At 39.4% G+C, this 11,825-nt stretch overlaps 1 protein-coding gene across 1 annotated transcript; it reads left to right on the plus strand.

The window, feature by feature from the left end:
* Positions 1–716: 716 nt before the first annotated feature.
* On the plus strand, positions 717–2,308 carry LOC120417853 (serine protease snake-like). Its single transcript, XM_039580072.2, has 4 exons — positions 717–872; positions 937–963; positions 1,026–1,547; positions 1,598–2,308. The coding sequence occupies exons 1-4, from the start codon at positions 797–799 to the stop codon at positions 1,933–1,935; spliced, it is 963 nt and encodes a 320-aa protein (XP_039436006.1). The 5' UTR covers positions 717–796; the 3' UTR covers positions 1,936–2,308.
* Positions 2,309–11,825: the final 9,517 nt, after the last annotated feature.

Genomic DNA, 11,825 nt, shown 5'->3' on the forward strand with positions numbered 1-11,825 from the left:
ATCTGAAAAAAAAATCAAATTTTCTAGCTTCGCCATATTGGCCGCCATCTTGGATTGCACATCCCTGAGTATTTTGGAATATTCTAGAGCTCATATTCGAGTTCAGCCACCCTTTGTTAAATAAGACCTGTTCATTGCCGGTTACATTTCTTTATAAAAATATCGAATATTCTAGCACCGCCATATTGGCCGTCATTTTGGATTGCACATTCCCTGAATACTTTGGAGTATTCTAGGAGTCATATTCGAGCTCAGCGACCCCAAATTAGTTAAAGTTGACTAGTCAGTAGAGATTTTTCACAATTGCTTCATTTCGTGACGGGATAACGCGAGCAAAACCCTCTTTTGCAAAATATCTGCGTTGTCCCGTCACGAAAAGAATTACCTGTCAAATCAACAAAATTTGACGAAATTGGGTGATCCAGTAAGCAAAATCTTCGTTTTTCATTTTAGAAACAACTGTAAAAAAGGGTTTTTCCAAAAACTTACTAGGAGAGCAGAGTTCTTCACTTTTGTGTATGAAAATCAAAATGATACTTTGTGTTTTTAAATGTTTGCTGGAGTGAATCTTATTGGAAATTTAATGTACTTTCCAAATTTGTATAAATATTGGTACCTTTTCTCACAGATTTTGAAGTTATCAGCAAAAAACTGAAAACATATGCGTACAAACGTTGTCCCGTCACGAAAGAATCGGTCAAATCTGAATAAAATACTCAGCCGCCTTCAGCAGCCATATCAGTCCCAATTGAGCTCTCGCAAAGTCCACAAGACTGCGATCGCCCGACGAGACGTGATGTCATCGTCACCGTTATCGCGATTCGCGGTTCTTCTATTGACTCTTGTCGTCACAGTCTGTCCGCAAGTTCATGGTAAGTTGAGTGATCAATGGGACTTGTACGATCTTTCCAACTACAATTTTAAACTTTCCCACAGCATTTGGCAAGCGCATCTCACAAATCAGTAAGTACCGTTGCGTTATTCGAGGTTTGTAACTTGTAACAGTAGCTGTCGTTCTCGCGCAGAGTGTGATGCGTTCCAGAGGGAAACCAAACTGATCCGGGAGGCCATCCCGTTGACGTTTGACGCGGATCCGCTGATTTTTGAGTCGTTCAACTGCTCCAAAACGGTAGATCTGATCGTGGGCGGTGAGGATGTCAAGGTCGGTGAGTTCCCCCATCAGGCCCTGCTCGGTTGGAAGATGAAAGGTGCCAGCGGGTACAACTTTCCCTGCGGAGGATCGCTGATCAGCGAGCGATTCGTCCTTACGGCGGCACACTGCATGTCGAAAGGACCTCCAGACCTCGTACGACTTGGTGAGACGGATCTTACGGCTGACTCCGGGGACGAGTGGGATGCGGGAGTCAAGTTTGTCAAACGACACCCGCTACACCGGTTCAACTCATCGTACCACGACATTGCGCTGATCATGCTGAACGAGACGATACTCTTTTCGGCGATCATCAGACCCGCCTGTCTGTGGCAAACGTTGAACGAGACGAGCTCACCGGTGATCGCCACCGGTTTTGGAAACACGGAACATGCAGGTAATTTTGAGACTGCGACCTCTTGTCAGTACCTTAAATTCTCCTTTAAGCTGCCAGCATGTCCAACACGTTGCGCAAGGTTCAGCTGAACTTTTTGGACCGCGGCGAGTGCGAGCAGCAGTACCGTGGCAATCGCAAGTTCCGTCAGGGCATCTGGGACAGCCAGCTGTGCATCGGTAACGTTCGCGAGCAGGAAAGTCGCGACGCCTGCCAGGGTGACTCCGGTGGACCGGTGCAGATCATTACCGAACCCAAGGGCTGTACGTACCACGTGCTGGGAGTCACTTCGCACGGAGCGATATGCGGATCTGGACGGTCCCCGTCGATCTACACCCGGGTTGCGAGCTATATCGAATGGATCGAGGAGGTCGTGTGGGGAGAGGGGTAGAACTCCAGCTTCTGAAGCTCTAGCGACACTGACTCCGACTCCAACCCGGATTTCTTTCTACACAAACAGCTACACTTAGCGTCTAAGCTTTTTTATTGGAATGAAACAATACACACAACACTTTTCAACCGGCCTTCATACTTCACTTTCAGCACACACACACACACACACAGTGTTTCTCGCCGATTTCGCGCTTCAATCCTGTAAAGTGTTTTTGGCTCGCCGGGCTAGTGCCACCAGTTTGTTGCATTCCATTATGCAACTGACGTGCCGCGAAGGGATTCGACCGAATGTGCTCGAGAATGTTCACGAGCGTTGGTGCGAAGAGCTGGTGAGGGTAGGGTGACCTAGAATGTCAAATACTCTGTTTTAAAGAGTAAAGAGTAAAGAGTAAAGAGTAAAGAGTAAAGAGTAAAGAGTAAAGAGTAAAGAGTAAAGTGTAAAGAGTAAAGAGTAAAGAGTAAAGAGTAAAGAGTAAAGAGTAAAGAGTAAAGAGTAAAGAGTAAAGAGTAAAGAGTAAAGAGTAAAGAGTAAAGAGTAAAGAGTAAAGAGTAAAGAGTAAAGAGTAAAGAGTAAAGAGTAAAGAGTAAAGAGTAAAGAGTAAAGAGTAAAGAGTAAAGAGTAAAGAGTAAAGAGTAAAGAGTAAAGAGTAAAGAGTAAAGAGTAAAGAGTAAAGAGTAAAGAGTAAAGAGTAAAGAGTAAAGAGTAAAGAGTAAAGAGTAAAGAGTAAAGAGTAAAGAGTAAAGAGTAAAGAGTAAAGAGTAAAGAGTAAAGAGTAAAGAGTAAAAAGAGTAAAGAGTAAAGACAAATTCTATGAGTTGTAAGCATACAGCTGAAATTTTCAAGCCACCCTAGTCTCAGAAACACGAAAAACCATCCACAGTTCCGCGATCCGTCCATATGCAAATCCGTTCCGGACGAGGAGGGACTACGCGTGCCACTTGAGGCCCTGAGCGGCCACTCCAGCTAGAGCAGCAGCTGTGCCGTGCACTACAGTTAATATTGCTGAAAAGTGCAGAAGAGGAATGCTCAGCTCAACATGATAAATTGCATCAGTGGAGATTAAGAATGTGTGAAATTAGATGTACGAACAGTGTGTGTACAAATGGGAAGGTCCGTTCGGGAGTGGTGCTGCGAGTGCACGGGAACTTTCCGGGAAGATGGATTCGTTTTCGGAAGGGAGTTGGGAAGACTTAACTTTAAGACTGTGTTTTTTTTTTCCTGGGAGATTGAATCCTAGATTTTCATTCCATTGAAGTTTGGTGAAATGTCAGGCAAACCTTACATGTTCAGTTCACTCAACTCAAAAGTCTAGCAAATCCCCAGAGTAGGATTCTTTTGTGCTTAGCGTTGAATTACTGTTCATTTTCCCGGTGGAACCCAGGTTCCCTTTGCAATTCGCTTTGTGTGCGGCAAATTTGTCCGGTTTTTTGCCCACAATGAGGGCATCTCTGGAAAACGTATCCACCGTACCGGCAAAGTCCCTCTCATTTTGGACGAAAACTCGCTACCATCAGGAACAATAGAAACAATGAATGGGTATTGTGTAATGAGCAGCACTCCTGGCGTAAAGTCAAGCTCGGAAGGATTTCCTCCGACCGACACAAAAGCTCAGACTGTCCTGGGAGGGAGCTTTTTGGATTCGAGGATTTTTGTGAAAGTCTGTATGGAGAAATTCTCAGAGGGGGAAACTACATGCTAATTATGGTTTCGTAGAACATGCACATGTTAGCTTTATATTCATCATTCACACATGAAGAAATGCTCGGCTCTGGTGTCCTTCAAGTATTTTTTTAATTAAACTTAACGTTGGATACTAGTTTGACCACGAGTTGTATTTTAAAGGAATAGTTAATAGTTATTATTAAAAACTATGATTCAAAGGATAAACTTTATTTGATTTTCAAACTTTCTATTTAAAATCTTAAAATATTAAAACAACATGCTATTTAAACAGCAAAACGGCGTAATTTTAAGACAGGTATATTATGAAGATTCTTGAATACTCGAAAGCATAATGTTGCAGCCCCAGCTTCTTAAACTACACGGAAAAATAATCAATTCCCGTAATCGTGAATTGTTGCTCATGAATGTGAGAACTACGAAGGAATTTATTCATGAGTATGGTGCATTTGCATTTGAACAACAATTCACGATTTCGGGAATTGACTTTTTTTCCGTGTAGGTTCAACAGCTCGGGTTAAAACACATCCAGGAAAATGCGTTCAGCTGCCGCACACACTTCCTTCCCGCAGGTGGTTCAATTTGTTTAACCGTTGGTTTTTGAACCATGGTGAAACCCGAGATGGGGCTGACTGTGAAGCAGCGAAGACTTTACGGAATTGGCTGGAATACGGGAATATCTGGTCCAACGCCGTTCCACGACGATGCGTTGGACAGTGGATTTGGGAAAAAAAAGCAAAAGAAATAAATAAATTATAAAACCAACATGTCATTTGTTGTTTTAGTTTCATACTATGAATATTCAAAATTGTTCACAAAATCCCGTGTATTTCCAAAAGTATTCAAACTTTCATAATTTGAAATATCAAACGAAGCGAAATTGTGTATGCTTTTTTACTCTATTTGAGTTTTTTTTTGGAAAATACGAAATTTTCACAAAATTCCGCATTTTTTGAAAATACAAATTTTTTTGCAAAATACCATATTTTTTTTAAATACAAAATTTTCATAATTTGCAATATGTGTATCAATTGAAGCGAAATTGAATGCATTTTCTCTTTATCAGAGATTATTTTAAAACACTAAAATTTTCACGAAATGCTGTATTTCTTCGAAAATAACCAAATTTTGAAAATTTGCACTATGGGCAAAGTGAATATGGGTAACAAATGAAGTAAAATCAGAGAGAATATGGTGGAAATTTGTTCCAAGTCCGCAATCTATTTTCAATACTCTTTGGTAAAATTGTGTATGGCTTTTCACATATCTAATATTTTTTTTCAAATTTACTGAAAATTTCACAAAATACTGCTTTTTCGGAAATGAAAAGAATACATTATATTATGAAAATTTTAGAATTTGAAAAAAAAACTCTTATAATGTTAAAATGCATGACAAATCTTGCTTCGTTTGATACCCATACTGCCGCTCGAAGCTAGTCCGTCCCATATGTGGTTCGAAATCATGTAAACTAACAGAAAAACCAATAAAATTTAGTGCTTTGTTCTAGAAAACCGGAGAAAATCAACTTTTTCGTGAAATTCTAACACGTAGCCTTATGGGCGGGACAATTTTGACATGCGTTTTTCTTGGCTTGCTCTTTTTACATATAGGAAGGACTCGATTAGAGCGGCAGCATACTGCAAATAATGAAAATTTGAGTATTTTCGAAAAATACGGTATTTTGTGAAAATTTCAGTAAATTCGAAATTTAACTTTAATAATGTGAAAAAGCATACAAAATTTTGCTTCGTTTAATACCCATGTTGCAAATTCCTAACAAAATTGAATATTTTCAATACATTCGGTTTTTGTGAAAATTTTAGTATTTTAACAAAAAATAAACTCTTATGAACTGAAAACGAATACACATTTTCGTTTGATACCCATATCGCAAATTTTGAAAATGTAAATTCACTTAAAACATGATTTTCAATTACTCTTGAAAGTTTCATGAAGATATTTTCTGATTAAACTGAGTAAGAGCCTTAGAGCGAGCTGTCCAACTTTGTGAGCGTTTTTCCTCAAACACCGAGTTGATTTACGGGTGCCACGAAATCTCGAAAAGGGATGAACCAAATTGGCTGAAATTTGGGATGAAGTCGTTCAAGACATATCCCGCGTGAATGACGAAGCCCGATTTTAAAATTTTGCATTTTTTTAAAATACAAAGATTTTTTTTTTGTATGAAAACATTAACACATTTTTATATATATTTTTTAAATCGGCCTTCGGCATGCACACGGTTTAACGAGTCTTCAACATAATTTTGAGCCGATTTGGTCAAAGCAGTGTTTAAGGGGTTACATACATGTAAATCGACAAAAATTTCAGAGGTTGGTAGGAGCACTCATTTAAACTTTTTTTAAATCTTTTTGCAGGGCATTAAAATATACCTTTTATTCTATTAACAAAATAAATATGAAGACATTTGGATGTACCATTGCCGAGATATAGCTATTTTAAGTTAGCAATTTAAAAAACGGGTGCCACGATATCTCAACACTGCTTTGACCAAATCGGCTCAAATTTTTTGTGAAGACTCGTATGTGTGCATGACGAAGACCGATTTTTGAAAACATAATTAAAAAAAAGAAAAACATATTTTTATGTTTTCCATATAAAAAATCGTCAGTTTTTGATTTTTGTATTTTTTTAAAAAAGTAAAATTTCAAAACTTCGTCATGCACACGGAATATGTCTTGAGAGTCTTCATCTCAAATTTCAGCCAATTTGGTCCATCACATTTCGAGATATCGTGGCACCCGGAAATCAACTCGGTTTTTAGAGAAAAAAACGTTCACAAAGTTTGACAGTTCGCTTTGCGCATGGCAAAAATTGTGAACTTAAATCGTCTCTTACTAAGTTTAGTCACGAAATAGCTTCATTAAACATTCAGGAGCGATTGAAATTCATCTCTTTAGTGAATTTTGTGAATTTTCTGTAATATGAAATTTTGTGATTTTCTACATGTATGTAACTCCTTAAATATCGTGGCAATTGTTTTTTGAAACTGCTAACTTCAAATAGCTATATCTCGGCATTAATACAATCAAATGTCTTTAAATTTGTTTAGTTAGTAGATGAAAATGAATATTTTAATGCTTTGAAATCAGATTTAAAAAAGTTTATTTGCTCAAACCAACCACTGACATTTTTGCCGATTTACATGTATGTAACCCCTTAACATTGAAATTATTGGTCCCTGAAACACAAATTCAATGTTAAAATATTGAAAGCCAAAATGGAATGTTTCAAGAGCGATAAGAGTTTGACAGGTGGAATGATAGAAGCTTTTTACTCTTTTAGGCTTGATTAAAAATAAAAAAAATAAACTTGCAGAGTGTTATGTTACACATGACCGACATGACAAAGAACATTAAGCTCTTAAAACCATGTGCTGAAAAAATCTTCTTTCAATCCTTTAGTTGCAATTATTACAGAAATTAAAGAAAAAAATAATAAAATTAACAAAACATCTTGAAAATCTTTGCCACACAAGCACTATTCTACCCCACTGTGCAGCAACATCAGGATATCAACCGCCAAACCGAAAACAAGAGAATATTCCCGGAAGGTGGCAATATCACACTGGTTGTATTACCGCTGCACTGGCTTTTCCTCTTTCTATGTTGGTAGCCTGTGTGGTTACTGCCAGTGTCTGATCCATCCACAAACCCCCACGGTGCTTTTAGTTGTGTAATGCACTGCAAAAAAAAAGCAATAGATTTGTTAAAATTTGATTTGAATCACTAAAGAAATCATAACATTGGACAGGGTTGCCAGTTCCTTTTTGGTTGTTTTTGCAAGAATCCATAACGTTTTTTTTTCTCTGTGTGCAAATAATTTGTATCGCTGGTTGCACTGCTCACCCCCTTAGAGTTTCACATATAAATAATTAAGGATTAACTTCGTTTTGCCACGAACACGTTCAAGTTTCCATGGAATTTTCCGGCTCCAGAAGTGGTTGAAGATTTCCGTTCGGCCTTTGCGCTTGTGTTTGTGTGCGTGTGTGGCTGATGAATCATGACAGGGAAGAGTGTGGGACGGAATTCAGCCCTGCAATCAACAACAATCCTTGTAATAATCTTTGAGAGGGATTCCAGGATTCTCGGAGAATTCGAGCCTTCAGGGTGGTTCCTGACAGAGGTGCCGTCAGAGTGGAATGCTTCGCAGATGATGTGTGTTTTGGCTCCCTCCGTTGGAGATTCAAGGATGCGTTATTAGCCACGCAAAGTACAAATTATTTGCTAGTTCTGGGGCGGTTTGGAATTAAGCCGAGATGCTGTTGATTTGTTGCGGTTATTTGGTAGGATGTGGGGGATCACATTCCAAGTCAAGATGCTTTACGGTGCAGGAATGGCATAACTGGGGAGTGTTGCATTCATTTGGAAATTTTACAACAATGTACGGTATTACAACACCCAAAGCAGTGCAGCATCAATTTGAGAGGAAAATGCTTCCAGACTAAGAGTAAAAAGCGGAAGTCTTAACCTGAAAAGTTTTGACCAGTGGACTAAGCTGGACTTTGAACCTCCCAAACCATACGGAGACCATTCGACTCTCGACCGTCTGCAGTGGGTGAAATTAATCAACTTGTGACGTTGTCGTGCTATCTTGTCGCACGTCACTTTTTGACGTTCCGAGAAAAACGTTTGAGCACGCAATGTAAACAATAAAAAAACACGGTTTGGTTTGGTTGACCATTCTGTGCATTGTCCCGAAGTTGGGTCAATTTGATTGCCGGATGTACGTGTGTCAAACGCGTTCTGACCTTAAATCCCTTTGGACAGTTGTCGCACTGTGTCAACAAAACGCGATTTTTTTCGGTTTTTATTGAATATCTCAGGATTGAAATCAAATGTTGGGGACGAGGCTTTAAGAGCTGCACAAAATGACGTTCTTAACTCAATTTGACCCAAAATGCACGCGTGGCAAGATGGCACGACACCGACGACTTGAAGCTCGCCCTGACGGTTCAAAACATGACGTTGTTGATCACCCGGTCATCGCTAAGTGTCGCGGTCAAGCGCGAGATTAAAGATAGGTTGACCATCGCCTTTTACAACATCGCTGTCCAGAAAATGATGGCGTGTCTAATCACACCTCATCACTTCGGTAGACGGTGCTGTTGGCGTGGCTTGCCTTTGATGATTCCAACGGAGCTGGTAGCAACATTTTTGTTCCGATATCCAGTTCGATCAGTACGCTTCTGGCCCATTACAGCCACCACCAACCACTAAGGATGATCGTTCTTTTTCCACCCCCACCTCAGACCACCCTTACCACGATTGATGCGTGCCCCGGCCAGGCCACAACCGGTTCGATTAATCGTCCCCTGATGCGTCGGTCGGTCATCCACGGGGAGTGACGGTCCCGCATTCCGGTTAGTTCTGGGGGAAAAGGCAATATTTCCCGGCACAGATTTATGGTCGTTCCTGGCTAGTCAGCAATCACGTGTACCCCATTTCGGTGGCACGTGCTGATGGATGCTGGCGATTGATTGTTTTTGAGGGAACGGTCCTGGTTGGGGTTTGATTGCATCTGTTTGAATGAATTCCACGGAACGCGGTAATTGGTTGAATCCTTTAGGGTGTGGTAGCATGAATTTGCAATTGGCTTGAAACCGTTGAAGTTTTGTTTTTCGCTATTTTAATTTGCGTGAAATTTTACCCTGAGGGGTTACTTTTGTTCGTGTTTACGAATCTGAGCTCCATTTTTCCATAACAATTGAAGCCTAAAATGATGATGGTTTGGAAATTTTGGTGACAAAAGGACTTTTATGCAGCCATGCCAGATATACAAATAAATCTGTATTTTACAGGTTTTTCGATCCCAAATATCTGTAGATACAGATTTTTTTAAATGATTATATTTAAGAATGTCAATAATTCAGTAATTGAATAAAGCTTTACTATGGTTAAAAAGCTTAAATCTGCTGTTAAAAAATAAAAATGTCTGATATGGCTTCGAATTCGACACGATACAGATTTATTTTTATGAAAATAATATCTCGCATGAAATAATCTGGCATCGTTGATTTTATGTATAACAAGCCTTACCCGACAAACTTCGTTCTGCCCTTTTTTCGTTTTTTGACGTTTCTTGGTTTTTTGCTTATTCAGCCTCCTGTGATCAAAATATTATTTTACGTAACTTTCTCCATACAATTTGCCGATGCTTCGGAATCGGTTCCAGAGTGGCCAAAGTGTCAATTAGTTAGCGTAAGAACCTTTCTTGGGCCTATACGAACCCAACACAACAAAAAGCACCTCGATCCGACGCTCCGTATTGAACTGATTCGCGTTCGAACAAAACCGTCGAAATTTTTTATATATATAGATTTGACGCCCAAGAAAGCCATAAATTCTTAGAATTAAAAAAAAAAACAAATTCATCATCGAAAAAATACAAAAGCAGATTAAAAAATTCTGCCATTTTCCGTAACTCAATTGTAAAATTATGTCATTTTACGGGAAATTTAATGGACTTTTCAAATCTGCAATAACTCCGAAGGGTATTTTTTTGATTTCGAACTAAAAATTTCATATTAAAATTTCGTGTTTTTCAAACTTTGCAGGGTTATTTTTTAGAGTGTGACAATGTGTCACAAAGTTGTGGAGCAGACGATTGCAAAAACTTTGATGTAGAAACATAAGGGGTTTGTTTGAAACCAAATCAAACACTTGAAAAAAAATTGCGCTGGTCTTATCGATTAGGGTATTATAATGGAATTTTTCATCGGTTTTAAATAAGTTGTCAGGACTTCAGGCATAAATTATCTATATTTCCATGATTTATCATTTGGACGTCGAACGACGCAAAAATCTGTTTTTTTTTCTTTTATGTTTTTGTGACAAGAACTGTATTTCACAAAATATAAGTACCGTCATCAGGGGTGAGATTGGGTCAAATAAATTTCAGCATTTTTGTATGACCCAATTTCACCCCCCAGACCCAATGTCAACCGGGTCCGGTGGCGCAGTGGTTAGCTTGATAGCCTCTCACCCCAGTACGGCCTGGGTTCAATCCCAGACGGACCCGGTGGCATTTTTCGAGACGAGATTTGCCTGATCACGCCTTCTATCGGATGGGGAAGTAAAACGTCGGTCCATTAGCGTAAAAGAGGTTTTGAGTGACTTTGGACGCCTAGAAATGCGCAGAAACTTGCAACAGAGACCACAAAAGACCCGGGGGTCGTTAAAGTGGACTGCTTTGCTTTTTTACCCAATGTCAACCCCTGATGACGGTACCACAGAGTAATCCAGAGGACGCAGTCCGAACAAAAGTCATCGAATTTTGTGGCTGCGTTACGAGCTTACCCTTTGGTATCGTAGCTGCGTTATGCGTTTCCTGATGAATATTTTCATCATAGTAAACTCAGGTTTTTCTTTCGATTTGTTTGTTTTGACAAATGCTGAGCATGGAATGACATGGATTTTAAAATTGTCAATCTTTCTTTAGAACATTTAAAAGAACTTGGGGAGCTGTAAACTTCTAGCAACTGTTAGAAGACGACCACCTCAAGTGAAGTTTTTGGGATCTTTGTGATGAACCTTTTAATCAGAGGGTCATTTAATCCTCCTCATAACGCTGAAGTTTACAATGAATCAACATCCCCGTTGGACCAGCTCAGCCGAATCAAAATAGTCGACTATAATTGTGCTAGGACTGTTGGATGTTGCTTCCATCCTGACAGCACAGGGCCTATGCGAACTTCAACCAGGTGGCCATGAACGCCAACGGTGGAATCTGCAGGCACTGGGTCAATGCTTCAATTCAGCCCAGTATGAGGATTATAAACTAAAGTATATTAAAAGCAAAAAGCTTCCATCGACACATATTTTTTTTGTATGGTCCGTTACTCCCCAAAGAAATTAATTAGAAATATTAAATAGGTAAATTCGACAATCTGCTCTTTTTGTCCACGACAAAGAGTTCGGTCACAACGGTAAACTTTATGTTCCGACTTCAACGCACTGGAGAACCGCAACAGCTCCAGAAATCTTCTTCAAACACAGCCAACGCCCTGAAATTTCCGCAAGCATTCTTTTTGATTCAATTTAGAGCCATCAGAAAATTCAAATTGTTGATTTTGGAATTGTGAAAAAAATTGACAGCTTAAAGAAAAGTCATCAGAACCTAAGAGCTCTTAGATCTGAACGCTTGAAAAAAGTAACGCTCAAATGTCAGTTTGCCTCGTGCGT

Source organism: Culex pipiens, chromosome 1 (genome assembly GCF_016801865.2).
Source record: "Culex pipiens pallens isolate TS chromosome 1, TS_CPP_V2, whole genome shotgun sequence".
NCBI classification, from domain to species: Eukaryota; Metazoa; Arthropoda; class Insecta; order Diptera; family Culicidae; genus Culex; species Culex pipiens.

Bases quoted from the DNA above. Each gene is read 5' to 3' on its own strand.
- LOC120417853 (XM_039580072.2), top strand. From the start codon at position 797: ATGTCATCGTCACCGTTATCGCGATTCGCGGTTCTTCTATTGACTCTT. The intron at 873-936 runs GTAAGTTGAGTG...ACTTTCCCACAG, and splicing joins AGTCTGTCCGCAAGTTCATG to CATTTGGCAAGCGCATCTCA. The intron at 964-1,025 runs GTAAGTACCGTT...GTTCTCGCGCAG, and splicing joins CAAGCGCATCTCACAAATCA to AGTGTGATGCGTTCCAGAGG.